Source organism: Stegodyphus dumicola, chromosome 1 (assembly GCF_044657685.1).
Source record: "Stegodyphus dumicola isolate Sdum_Otavi_A_Nest chromosome 1, ASM4465768v1".
In the NCBI taxonomy this organism is placed as follows: Eukaryota; Metazoa; Arthropoda; class Arachnida; order Araneae; family Eresidae; genus Stegodyphus; species Stegodyphus dumicola.
Window position 1 is genome coordinate 186,206,448 of NC_140768.1, and position 14,535 is coordinate 186,220,982.

The 14,535-nt window shown below is 33.7% G+C and overlaps 1 protein-coding gene across 7 annotated transcripts in view; it reads right to left on the reverse strand.

The window, feature by feature from the left end:
* The window catches only part of Gart (trifunctional purine biosynthetic protein adenosine-3 Gart), a 117,187-nt gene that overhangs the window by 18,983 nt on the left and 83,669 nt on the right, over positions 1-14,535 (reverse strand). For all 7 annotated transcript variants that reach the window (XR_015043043.1, XM_085823795.1, XM_085823778.1 and 4 more), the window contains 2 exons: positions 10,950-11,042; positions 1,084-1,220 (listed from right to left, as the gene is read on the reverse strand). Coding sequence is in view for 6 of the 7 variants with exons in the window: in XM_085823795.1 (XP_085679921.1) it covers positions 1,084-1,220; positions 10,950-11,042 (230 nt within the window). In the remaining variant the exon portion in view is untranslated. The remainder of the gene's footprint in view (positions 1-1,083; positions 1,221-10,949; positions 11,043-14,535) is intronic.

Here is a 14,535-nt window from a genome sequence, read left to right on the forward strand (position 1 = left end):
CCTCTCTCCAATTTCTCCCCACACTTCTCTGAAATAATATCCTCCTTCACATACTTCGTCAAGGTCATTCTGGTGTTGCATTCCAAAAGTTTGCGAATAATTTAATGGGTAGCAGCGCAAAGCAACTGATAGTATTTTGTAAGGGCGTATATATACGACCGGGGCAGTCAACGCATCGGCTGAGCAAGGCGTATATATACGCCCGCGGCAATTAAGGGATTAAAATTAATTTGAAGAGCAGATTTCTTATGTGCAGTTTTTTTTTTCTTTCTGAGAAATAAAGTGTTACATATTGTAGAGTTCAACTAATTACAAATAAGCTAAATAATGACTAAACCCTTTTTTTTTTTTTTTTTTTTTTTTTGCAAGCATGAATAATAAATTAAGGTACTTATTGAAGATGATTACCCAAAATTGTAAGCAGACTTCCAGAATGTAATGTAAGTGCAAAGACTCAAAATTTTGAGTGCATCTAGATATCAGTAGGGAAATTTCCAGTGTCTTTTTTGAATGATACTACATTCCCATGTGTGATATTAAGTGGTAACCAAATGTCACATTTTTATGTAGAGAATGTGGCAAAAGATAATTAACCTTTTTTTAGGGAAGAGTACTATCTAGTGAAAGATGTGTAATTGAGGGATGAAGAGGATAATTATACAGCATTAGTCAGTCAGACAAACTGTCCTGCTTATGTTTCAAAAGAGTTAAAGAACATGTTTTAGATTCTGCATTATCGAAATCAAAACAGATTATTTGAATCATCATGAATATTTTGTTTGTAAATGTCCCATCATTTGGACTTTTGTGGTGATAATAACAGCATCTGTAACCTAGAAGCTAATACATAGCTGTGAAAGCATACTACGTAGATACAACATTGTATAGCAATATAAAGTACTGAAATGTACTTTTCTAGCCTTGTGATTAAGATGTTATGTATACTGCATTAATATATTTGTCACTATAGATTTTAAGATAAAATTTTGCATTTATAAATAGAAAGGGGTAAAATTATTTAATTCACTATCATTAAATTGTTATATCCAGACATACACATAAAAACATCTATAGGATGAATACCTCAGTTGGAATATTGGCTCTTTCTGCTCTTTTCAGACCCTCAACTCCAGCTACATTTGAGAGTACCAAGACAATTTCAGCATCACTCTGATTGCCAGGATTCTGCGTGTAATCAATTAGAGCTTGAAGATTGGTACCTAAAATTTATATACAAACATTAGATTTGAAGGGAAAAAAAAAAAAAAATGTGAACCACATGAATGCATGTAACTGAAACTAAAATAAAATACCCTCTGTCACAAAAAACTATATGCACCCAGAAGGAAACGAACTACTATCCTGAAATTTAACATGTATATTGTGAATGAGAAGATAAACAAATGATTATAAATTCAGAGCAAAAGATCTTTTTATTAAGAAGTTATGGTATGAAAGTTACAAATCAGTAAGTAGTATAGCCACTTCTGGCAGCTATATAAACTGAAACACGGTGTTGAGATCTCCCATAGAGGGCATTGTAGCACCCCTCAACTGTGTAAGAAAAGTTTCAATTTGAGCGAGAGTTGGTGTGGGTTTTTGAGAATGTAGTGTGAAGAGCTGTGTAACGCGTATTTGCTATATAACTGTACTATGTAATATAATGTAATTAAATGTATTTATTCAAAATGTGGAGCAATTTTGAAGGAGCATACTTCACATTTTTTTGGAGCCACCAGTGAGGACAAAGTTGGTCTTGGAAGCTGTGGATTCTAGTGGTTTAGTTGCAAGCTTTGTTTGGGAATTTGTAAAATTTTGCAGGAAGTGAAGGTAGACTTTGTTTTGATGTTTTGTTTGAAATTTGAATTGTTGTAAAATGTTGGAATTACCTAAGTTGAGAAAGGAGCGTAGTGCAGTTAGGTCTACGTTAACCAAGTTAATTAACAAAATTGAAGCTTTTATTAAGGAAGATTCTAGCGAGATAGATATTATGAATAAGGTAGATACTTTAAAGGAATTTCGAGCCCAAATAAGGAAACTAATTTAAAATGATTAAACGATGAAGTGAAAAATCTTTGTAATTGTGATGATATAGAAGAGGAAATTACTGTGTCAGAGGAATATTCAGAAAAAAGTATCCTCTGGAAACAAAAGATAACTAATGTAATTGATAGATTAATGAAAGATGAAATGAATATTAGTAACATATCCTTTTCTATTCCCGCAACTACTCAAGGTACACTAGAAAACCAAACCTTTAGAGAAACCAAAACAGTTAAACTTCCTAAATCGATAATCAGTAAATATTATGGTGATCCTGCTTCTTGGTTAGAATTTTATAACCAGTTTGAAAGCGCTATTCATAATAACAGTAATCTTACAAAGATAGATAAATTTAATTATTTAAGGTCATATTTAGGGGGTACGGCATCTAATTGTATAAGTGGTTTTGTATTAACAGAAGAAAATTATGATGCTGCTTTGGATATATTAAAAGGTAAATTTGGTAATAAGACTACTCTTATACAGACACATTTGAATGAGTTACTTAAAATTCCTATTATTAGAAGTATAAATGATTTAGCTGGATTGAGAAGGTTGTTTGACAAAGCTGATACTCAAATTAGAAGTTTAGAGTCGTTAGGAGTTGAAACAAAATCTTTCAGCACTTTATTGATTCCCATTTTGTTAGAAAGAATTCCAAAGGAACTTGTTTTAGAATTCAATAGAATGTATCCAGATAATGATTGGAATTTTAAGGATTTATTTACCTTTTTAGACAAAGACATACGGTCTAGAGAAAGGACATATTTATTTAGTAGAAAAACTGAAAATTATCATAATTTTGGTAATGAATATAAAAGTAATTCTAGGAAATTTCAAAATAAAAAGCTTAATACTAATAGGAATATATCAACTGCTAGTTATACTACAAATGTTAATAGAAACTGCATATTTTGTAATAGCAAAGAACATGAATTTAGCGAATTTGAAAGTGTCGCGGAAAGGAAAAATGGATTAAAAAGAGATAATCGATGTTTTCGCTGTTTCTAAAAATTCCATTTAGCACGATTTTGTAAAACTAAACTCGACCCATGCAAGAACTGCAACAGCTTAGCTCACCACTCCTTGCTATGCGAAAGAAGTAATAAATCAGCTGAAGTTGAAGGGGAAAAAGAGAATTCAAACACGATGACTCAGTGCAGCTCCTCTCAGCGGGCGTCAAATGGCAGTGCTTTGCTGCAAACTTGTACTGTCTTGGCTTGTTCGAAAGGAAACTTTAAACTATGTCGGGTGTTAATGGATAACGGGAGTGAAAGATCTTGGATAACAAAATCTTCGGCAGATGCCCTTAGCCTTAAAACCAACCAAAAGGAAAGATTGTCAGTTTATGCTTTTGGGTCTACAAAAGCCATAAATAAAACTTACAGTGTATTAAAGTTAACATTGAGGAATAGGAACGATCCTAAGAAATATATTGGGATAGAAGCATTAGTTGCTGAAATGATTACCTTCGCACCCATTGCATTTCCCAATATAAATATTCAAAATATTTTTGAACAAAAGGGTTTAAATTTAGCTGAGGCATGCATGGATTCAGATGAAGGTATTCACATTTTAATAGGAGCAGATTATTTTTGGGACGTCATTAAAGAGTCAAAAGTAGAAAAAATAACCAAAACGCTAAACTGAATACAAACTATTTTTGGCCTTACACTGCAGGGCATACAAAATAATTCCGAGGATAAAATTTGGGGAAACATAGTATTAACAAATTTTTGCATTACCACCAATATGCAGATGCTATGGAATTTAGAATCGTTAGGAATTACAGATTCTTATAAGTTATCAATTGCAAATGAGAATTTGATAAAACACTTTGAAGATAATCTGAGGTTTGTAGATGGAAGATACGAAACTTGTTTGTTATGGGAAATAAAGCCAATGGATTTAAAAAATAACTTTTGTCTTGCTAAAAAAAGACTTGAGGACTTAAAAAACCATTTTGAAAATAATGAATGGTTGGCGAATGAATACAAGGACATAATTAAAGATCAACAGAGTAAAGGAATAATTGAAGAATGTTCTAGAGATGCAAAGGAATATTTCATGCCACATAGAGCAGTTGTGAGAACTGATAAAGATACTACTAAAGTTTGCGTGGTTTTCAATTGTAGTTCGAAAGCGAAACTAAATCTCTCTTTGAATGATTATTTAGAGACTGGGCCGAATTTGAATCCCAATGTACTGGATGTTATTTTAAATTTTAGGAAATTCAAAATTTCATTTTGTGTTGATATAGAGAAAGCATTTTTGATGATTAGAATTTCAAAAGAGGATAGGAAATTTTTTAAATTCTTGTGGTTATCAGAAAATACAAATGAAGACTACAAAATAATGCGTATGACACGTATGCCGTTTGGTTGTAAGTCATCACCATTTATTTTAAGTGCAACAATAAAAAAGCACTTAAAGCAGTACAGGAATAATAAACCCGAATATGTTGAAATGTTAAATTCTTCACTGTATGTAGATGATTTATATTTTGGGGGAAATAGTGTTGAAGAGGCATTTAAGCTGTCTTCTGAAGCTGTGTCGATTTTAAAGGATGCAAGTATGATTTTGCGAAAATTAAAAACTAATTCTGAGAAACTGAGGTCATTGTGGATGCAGAATGGACTTAGCCATGATACTTGTATTTCTGATTGTCAGTTGAAGGTTTTAGGCTTGAACTGGAACCCAGTAAATGATACATTTTCTTTAGATATAGCAAGATTAATGGATAGTTTAAAGACTTTGAAGAGCACAAAGCGTCATGTCTTGCATGTTGCAGCAATGATTTTTGATCCAATTGGCTTTGCAGCTCCATTTGTAGTTAGGATTAAGTGTTTGCTACAGGAAATTTGGGAACGTGGTATTGGTTGGGATGAGAAATTGCCAGATGACCTTAAAATCAAGTGGACTAGCTGGTGTTCTGAGGTTAAATATCTGAAGGATATTTCAGTTCCGAGAAATTTATTTGTGAGTGTTGATAACTTAAATTAAAAAATGGAAATACACGTATTTTGCGATGTGTCTCCTATAGCTTATGGTGCTGTAGCGTATTGTCGTTACTTAAATGATAAGGGTGACATTTCCATGTCGTTTGTCATGTCGAAAAGCAGAGTAGCTCCTTTGAAGAAATTGACGTTGCCATGATTAGAACTAATGGCAGCAGTCATAGGAGCTAGAATAGGAAAGTATCTGGGAGAGGTTTTTAAGGATCTTATTGATAAATTTATGTATTGGACTGATTCCTTAACTGTCTTGTTTTGGATAAAGGGTTCTGTGAAACAATGGAAACAGTTTGTCGGTAATAGAGTGGTTGAAGTGCAGGAAAAATCAGATTACAGGTTTTGGAATCATTGCAGTGGAAGGAAAAATTCTGCTGATTTAGTTAGTAGGGGTGTGCCAGTTCAATGTTTGTTGGAAGGTGATCATTGGTGGTGTGGTCCATATTGGCTGAAAGGAAAAGATAATTTTTTCCCTAAGCTTCCACTGAAGGATATCCAACTGGAAGTAGTAGAAACTGAGAGAAAGGGATGCGTTGTGCATACAACTATGATTAAGAATTTTGTGATTGATGAACTGCTTCACAAATATTCTTCTTGGACAAAACTTTTACGAGTTATAGCTTGGTATCTCAGATTTATTGCCAATGTGAAATGATCATCAATAACAAGGACAAAATCAAATTTTCTCCAGACTAGAGAGCTAGCCGTAGCACATTCTTGGGTAATCAAGTCTGTGCAAATGCAAGAATTTAGTGAAGAAATTGATCATTTCAAAAAGAGAAAACTAATGAGTACTCGCAGTTAACTCAATATGTTGAATCCATTCTTAGACAATGAGGGTATTCTAAGAGTGGGAGGATGACTTAGAAATGCACAGAATGTAAAATATCCAATCATTCTGCCTAAATCACACTATATTACAGAACTGATAATACGATATTATCACTATAAATATCTTCATGGAGGAGCACAAATGCTCCATTCAGAAATCAAGCAGAGATACTGGATTATTAATGCACGAGCAGCCATTTGCAAGATCATTCGTAAATGTGTAACATGCTGTCGACACAGAAGTGAGCTGTCATATCAAGCAATGGGCGATCTTCCAGCATTGAGTGAATTCCGCAAGAGATTTTTCGAAACGTGGTGTGGATTTTTCGGGTCCTTTCCAAGTTAAACCGAGGAAAGGGCGCGGTGTTCGGACAGTGAAGATCTACGTTTGTGTTTTCGTATGTGTTAGTACTAAGGCAGTGCATTTAGAACAAGTTGGAGACATGACGAAAGATTCCTTCATAGCAGCTCTAAAATGATTCATTGCTAGACGTGGAAGACCGAAGCAAGTGTACAGTGATTGCGGCACTAATTTTATAGGTGCCAACAGACAACTGAAATCATATCATTCGGACCAAAGGATAGCTAGATACTTAATAGAGGAAGAAATTAAGTGGAATTTCAATCCGCCTTCTGTGCTGCACTCTGGTGGACTGTGGGAAGCCGCAGTAAAGGCTAATATCATATGAGAAGAGCAATTAGTTCTCAAGTTCTAACTTTTGAAGAATTTGATACTTATCTAGCAGAAGTCGAGGCATGTCTGAACTCAAGACCATTAGTAGCGATTTCAAGTGATCCAGATGATTTTTCCGTGATTATACCGGGTTATTTTTTAATAGGAACATCTTTAAACACTATTCCGGAACCAAATGTGCGCGACGAGACACTAACACTTCGCAATCATTGGAAACTAGTTCAGCAAATGTCGCAGTTCTTCTGGAGGAAATGGTCTAAGGACTATTTGACTCAACTGCAAGTTCGCACAAAATGGCATCATGCTTCAGCAAATATTAAAGTAAATGACTTAGTAATCATTAAGGAAGATAAAACATCTTCCTTAAAATGGAAACTGGGATGTATCACCGAAATTTACCCAGGTAATGATTACAGAGTTCGTGTTGTAAAAGTAAAAACTGCTGATGGTGAATTCAAGAGACCCATTCACAAACTTTGTGTGTTACCAATAGACAGTTAAGTATCAGAAAAATTTTGAACTTTAACTTGATATTCATCTATATTCATTTGAATTCTTAAGTTTTAATGTTATTGTACACATTTATTATATTAATTTGTGTAATTCATTGTTTACATTTATATGTTGTTTAGGCTTAGTATTACTCATTTATATGCAAGAACTATTTAATCTAGAAATTATATGTTTACTAAGAATAATGTTAAGTAATAATTTCATGTAAGAGGTAGTTTGATGTCCTGAATGGTCATCCGTGGGGAGTATGTTGAGATCTCCCATAGAGGACGTTGTAGCACCCCTCAACTGTGTGAGAAAAGTTTTGATTTGAGCGAGAGTTGGCATGGTTTTTTGAGAATTTAGTGTGAAGAGCTGTGTAACGCGTATTTGCTATGTAACTGTACTATGTAATATAATGTATTTATTCAAAATGTGGAGCAATTTTGAAGGAGCATACTTCACACACGGTATGGCACCGAATTGATAAGATCACCTGTGACCCCCATGGAAGATCATACCATAATCTTTGCAACTGGGCAGTTAATTCACCAATATTCCTGGATGGCTACAGTGGCCTTCCAAGCATGCTCTATTGGCAAGAGGTCTGGTGACCTGACAGGCCACAGGAGTACATCATATCCTTGAAGACATTGCTGAAAGAGTTGTGCAGCATGTAGATGAGCATTGCCTTGCGCTGATAAATGGCACCTGGGCGACTTGATAGCATAGGCAATACAAACGGCATTAAAATGTCTTCCATTTAATTGTGAACCATCATAGTGCCTTGAAGGATGCCTAGGGGTGATTGTGTCTGCCGACAAATCCCTCCCCACACTGTCGCACCTCTCGTAATCAGCAATAAGACTCATCAGCAATAACAATGAACCGGGATTCATCGCTGAAGATCACACGCCTCCAGTCGGTCACACTCCAGCTTGCCCAAGTTCAGCAAAAAACCCAATTGACACTGCCTGTGATGTGGGATAGGCATTCTTAATGGATGTCGGCAGCACATACCAGTGTTGGCCAGTCATCTCGAAATGGTTTTCCCTAGATACCACCAGATGTCTGAAAGGTGATAAATGGTGTAGAATTGATGCTAGCGATGTTGTTGGTGTGGAAGTGGCTGCTCTTATGCTTGCATGATCCTCGCGCTTATTTGTGATTCTGGGATGCCCTGAATGATGGTGATGGTAGACTATCCCTTCTGTGATCTATTATTATCATTACTGAGCAACTACCATATCACTCCGACTGAGGTGGTGGACGATACTCTGCTTGACTTACCTGCTTCTCTCAGGCCTACCGTATTGTCCCTTTTCAAATTCTGATCACTGTTTCTAATGCCGCTGGTTACGTCTCAGAGGTATCTCTAGTCACAAAACCATCGATCCAAGTCGACAAATTTGTTTGAATAGCCCTACAGCATGAGCAATCATGCTTTAAATTCTCCCAGGTTTGCCCTTGCATCATTGGGACCAAAATTTAAATCATTTACATATCTCTTACCAGACTACATTCCTATTGAGTTTAATGATTTGGCTCGATTTCTTCTGGGTACATATATTTTTTTGCGACAGAGTGTATATATAGGATGACTCTTATAAATGCATATATCATACATATAGAATGAAAAATTGCTTTGCTTTAAGCAGCTTTAACAAGAAATTCTGATGTTTCTCATCTGTTTCATATATATAATTTTACAAATCTTACAAATGTTCACAATTTTTTTTTTTTTTTTTGTAAGCATGCATCCCCTTTAATTTTAATTTTTACACCAAATAAGGAAAACTCTAAGAAAATTATACAAAAAAAGAATTGTTAATAATTCCATTATCTAATATTAGGGAAAAAATTCATTCACCAGTATTACAAACAGCTCATTACATAATTTTAGAAGATTTCTCTCAAAGGTCATTAAGTACAAGGTGTCTGAAATGAACTACAGCCAAAAGTCTTTAATCTGGACGTCCATAATCCGGAATGATCTATAATCCGGACCTCAAAGCTACAAACTTTCTGCGCATGCGTAAACACATAATGCATTTACGCATGCGTGTTTAATGTATAACGGACAGTATAAGCTAAGCTAAAATTATCTAATTATCTATTTCAGTTAATGTTGCAGATTGCGTTGTTCCTTAATCTTCGAATTGGATCCGGCTTATTATTATTTTTTTTTTTGTAGACTGTTAGAGCAATTTTATAAAAGTAAGTTTGAACTTTCGATTATGTCAAATAGAATTTCCGATTCTGGAGCTGCCAAGGGATCTACAAAGCAAAAGCACGTTTCGATGTCCATTAAACAAAAAGTGGAATTGCTGCAAAAAATGGACAAAGGCATGAAGAAAATGACAGAGATGTGATTTGTTTCTCCAACCATTCTGAAATCTGTTTATCAATTTAACGCTGCACAACGGGAAGGGGGGAACATTGCAGCGCACAATTGCGGCATTTCCGATGCTGGATCTACAAAGGGAAAGCATGTTTCGATGTCCATCAAAGAAAAAGTGGAATTGCTGCAAAAAATGGATAAAGGCTCCTTTGTTTCTCTAACCATTCCGAAATCTGTTTATCAATTTCACGCTGTTCTGTGCGGGGGGGGGGGGGGGTTAGACGTTAGTGCCATGTGCATTATGCATGCTATGCATTGCATAAACGTGACATACAAGTTCAGTCATTGGGTGCTATATGATCTGACTCAAGCAGATAACGACAGACATGTTCGGACCTGCATTAATCTGCTCGAATATCAACACAAGGACAAAATTCTGGACTGGTTCATCACTTGTAATGAAAAGCGGATTTACTTCAACAACACAGGCTAAGAAGGGGTTGGTCTGCACTCAGCTAGCCTGTCGGCAGCATCACAAATTGCAATTTCACTAACTAAAAGATCATGCTTCGCATATGGTGGGATTGCCGTGGTATTATCCATAAAGAATATATGCAAAAAGGTAAAACTCTCAACAGTAAGGTGTACAGCAAGATGCTAGTCCATGTTGATGCTGCTTTCAAAGAAAAACATCGAACTGAAATCCTGCACAAAAACATAATGTTCCATCAAGATAATGCAAGACCACAGGTATCTGCATTCACGGGCTGGACTCCATATGGACTCAAATGAAATCTTTTGCATACCCACCATGTAGCCTTGTACATCGCTCCTTTGGATTTCTATACCTTTTTTCACACTTGTAGCTACATCTTGCTGGTGCTATCAGGACATCTGAAATGAGGTTGATCTGCTTTTGGGTTTACAGCCACCAAGTTTTCAGGCCGAAGGCTTTGAAAAACTACCAAAACATTGGCAGAAAATCATTTGGGCAGTGGTATAGACCTATACTAAAGATACTACTTTCATTTTTTCAAAACTTTATTAAGAATGTTTTTGTTGAAAAACTTCCGTTACAACAAATTGTTTATAAAATTCATATTAATAGCATGATTAAAAAGTGTTTTAGAAATGTTTTTATGAGTGTTGTCTATATTTAAAAGGGGGTTAAACTGGAAATTTTAATGTAATTTTCTGTTTTATATTTTATGTTGCCCTAAACTATTTATTACTCAGAATATTTTTTGTGTTTGTTACAAATAGTACATATTAAGTACTTAATTTATTTATAAAATTATAAAATGTTTTTGTAAAATATTTAAATTTTAAAATATCACAAATGTTAGAAAATAAATGCTGTCAGTTCTGTAAATATTCATGGTTCATAAGGGTCTCAAAATCATTTTCGCAAACTTAGATTCTGTCTGATTATAGACTGAAAGTAAATTTTACCAATTAAAAAAAAAAATTAATTCAGAAGTGAAAATTTGAGTTGATTATAAACTATTTAAAATAAAAGAGCCAGATAAAACCTTACCTGATCCAGATATCAATACCCCAACTTTTTTCTTCATTATTCCTTCAGATTTAGATGATAAATAGAAATTTTTGACATCAACTTGTACCTGACCTTTAAAGAAGAAAAATATTTATATAAATTAAAATTTTAACACTTTCAATTATACTGTGTTAGTTCATATCTCTTATATTATAATGTAAGAGATATGAATTATAATAAGTATTACTGTGATTTGAATATAATAATAATCCCATTTGATTAATACTGAATAATTATTGTGTTTTTTAATTTATAAGTGTTGTGTTTGATTACAATTTTATTGATTTTATTTTATTACAAGTTTCACATGATTCATTTTTAAATTAGAAGCTCAAGTGGCTAAAAAAATGACCATTTTATTTAGCTTATTATTTGATTATTCATGTGTTTCAATACTAATGGCTAAGCATTCTTCAATGGATTACATATATTAATTTCTATAAAACATCCAAGAACTATCAGCTGAAAGATGCTTTTCTAAGACAGTATGGCTCATACTAAACATTGTACAAGGGAACAACTCCATAAGAGCTTACATAGCCAGTTAGTTGTACTACTGGGAAACAGCCCAAATGACCAATATTTCACGGCTTTGCCATTGTCCAGCTCACTGTTCTTGAAATTTTTATATATAGCAAACATTTTCCAAAAATTATGAGGTTAGTTTTCAGTAAATAAATGTGGAGATATGTTTTAAATCAGCAATTTAAATTGCAATAATACTAAAAGTTCTAAAATATGTTTCCTAGAAATAATTCAATGCTTATTCTCACAAAAAGTCTTATTTTCATTCAAACCAGTCTGCTCTTATTTAAAAACTGTGCATAATGAAAGAAATAATTTGATATATTTTTTATCAAAAGAATTACATATATATAATTTGGAAATCAAATACTGTAACTACAATTAATTGTTCCTGATGTGAAGTACACCCACCAGCCTGGTTTTCACACAAGTTCCTAGAAAAATATGGAGAAGGAAAAGTACCTGCGTAATAAGCATACAAGAAAACTCTATGTTCAAATCCAGTACAGAACATAATTGCTTTTAAATAAATTACATCAAAATCATCGATTAGATATTAATTTGTCTTTAACCACTTGAGTATTTCTTACTTTTATAGACTATACTTTTATATACTTTACTTTTATAGACTTTTCAAGATATTTGAACATACATAATCCTACCTAAAAAAAATAAAATGCCATGAAAACTGAAATTATATTCTATTCTTTGATGATTTATGCTTCATAACCATAAATATACTCTCATATTACTTATTTTATCACATTCACCATAAAGTTAAATTATTTTTCCTATAAGTACGGAAACTAAGAGACAGAAATTTTGATAAAGAAAAGAAAAATTTCTTGTTTATTTTGTGGACTAGAACAGAGGAGACTAGTTATGTATTTATGGCTTCATTTTGAGACATTTTTAATCCTGGGAATGTATATTTCCAAAATCAAAACCATTTCAACATATGTGACCTTAAGTAGCATCTTTAGACTTTTTTTTGAGTAAAAGTACTTTTAAAAACAAAATTTAGATGGATTTTGTTTTATAGTCTCTTTTAACCATATTATATCAAAATCAACTTAAATGAATACTGGATTCCCTAAGTTTATTATGGCAACACCATACACACACCCTTACCTTTAAAAAATAATTTTTAAAAAAATGCAGTCTGAAAAATTTTGAATTTGGTCTAGTACTTCAAAGAGGTACAAATGTTTCTTCCAGATGTTTGACAAAAAAATTGAATAAAAGCATAATTGGGTGTATTAATATGTTCACATTATTTAACATTACAAACATAATAGTATAACAATATGATGCAGCTATATTTCGATGTATTTAACTGCAGTAGAGCAGCATCCAGTTCTTTACCAATTTCAGGAATAATATATGAGAACATGATGGATCATTTACACACTTTAAAGTCGTTAAGTACGTTAATATAAAATATCAGCTCAGTTATGCATAGTAAAATTTGTAAAATAAGAAATAAAAGTCAAATTAAAATTTGTAAGGAATTTAGCTTTGTATAATATCAATGATTTTAATCAGCAGATTTTTAAAAAGAAATCATTAATTAAAATCATATATTTTCCCATTTTTTAATGTGCTTAAATCGAAGCTTAAGATAATCTGTAATGCTTTTGAAGACATTTTAATTACTGAATACAAAAAATAGAAGTTTTTTAAAGATGTGAAACTATTTAAAATATTTTAAATAAGTCATGTTAGTACAATGAAAGAAAATGTGTCACTTCATAACTCTAATGATGAGTACACTAATTCATAACACATGGTGCATGATTTAAGTAACTATGTTATTGGGAGCAGAAATCCATAACCACCTTGTAGATGGGCCACATTCAGTGAGGGGCATCAGCAAGTGCTGGATAGACCGAAACCTGGACGGATATGCACGGCCACTACAGAAGAAAATGTCAAGATGGTAGATGACATGATTAAAGTAAACTGGCATATCACCATTGATGGGAAAACTTGGAACCAGACATGTGCAAGAAGAGCCTGATTTAGACTTGATGGGACCCTTTATAAGTCTGTTATATATTTTAATCCTATTTATACTATATTTAAATTTTTTGGGGCCCCCACTTTGCTATAGCTTGTGTAGCTTATACATAAATCCGGCCCTGTGCACAAGATCATCCACACTGTTCGATACCGAAAAGTGTCAGCACGATAGGTGATCTGACAACTGACCCTGAACCACATGGAATAATGCATAGCAGTCAGCCTCAAACATCTTGTGCATTACCATTGCGACGGTAATGAATTTCTGTCTCAGATTGTTACGGGGAATGAAATGTGGGTCCACTATTTGCCGGAATTGAAAGCGGCATCTATGGAATCACCTGTCTGAAAGAAGTTCAAAACAATTCCCTCTGCAGGTAAAGTGTTCCTTACAGCTTTCTTGGATGCCCAAGGAGTTTTGTTGCCTTTTTGGAGGTAAAACCCATCAATGCTATATAGTATAGTCAAAATTGAAGGAGGATATTAAAAAAAAAAAAAAAATGGCCTTCTGAGATCTGACGTTCTGTCATTGGATGACAATGCAAGACCATACTCGGAGTTGGCAACCCAAAACCACATTGAAAATCTTGGTTGAGAGTGCCGTGACCATCCGCCATACAATCTTGATCTCACACCCAGTGACTTCGATCCATTTCCATCTTTGAAGAAGAATCTTGGTAGGAAGGTGCTTTGAAAGCGATGTTGAAGTCACATAAGCCATTCAGTGTTTCTTCCATATGCAGAGCCCTGACTTTTTTCTGGAGGGCTTTATGAAGCTTATAATGCAGTATTATGTGGAAAAATAAAGTTATGTCTTATCTTTAATGTCTCATTACATTTTTACTCTTTCCTACACAGCTCTGTCTACAGTCACCAAAAGAAACTTATTTTGAGACTCTCCCTCGTAATATAGGTCATTGTCATAATTTTCATGTTACAAATGAATCCTTACATGATAGTGAAAACCTTCATTTCATAAAATTATGGAAATGCTGCATCCTGAATATAAGCTTCCATC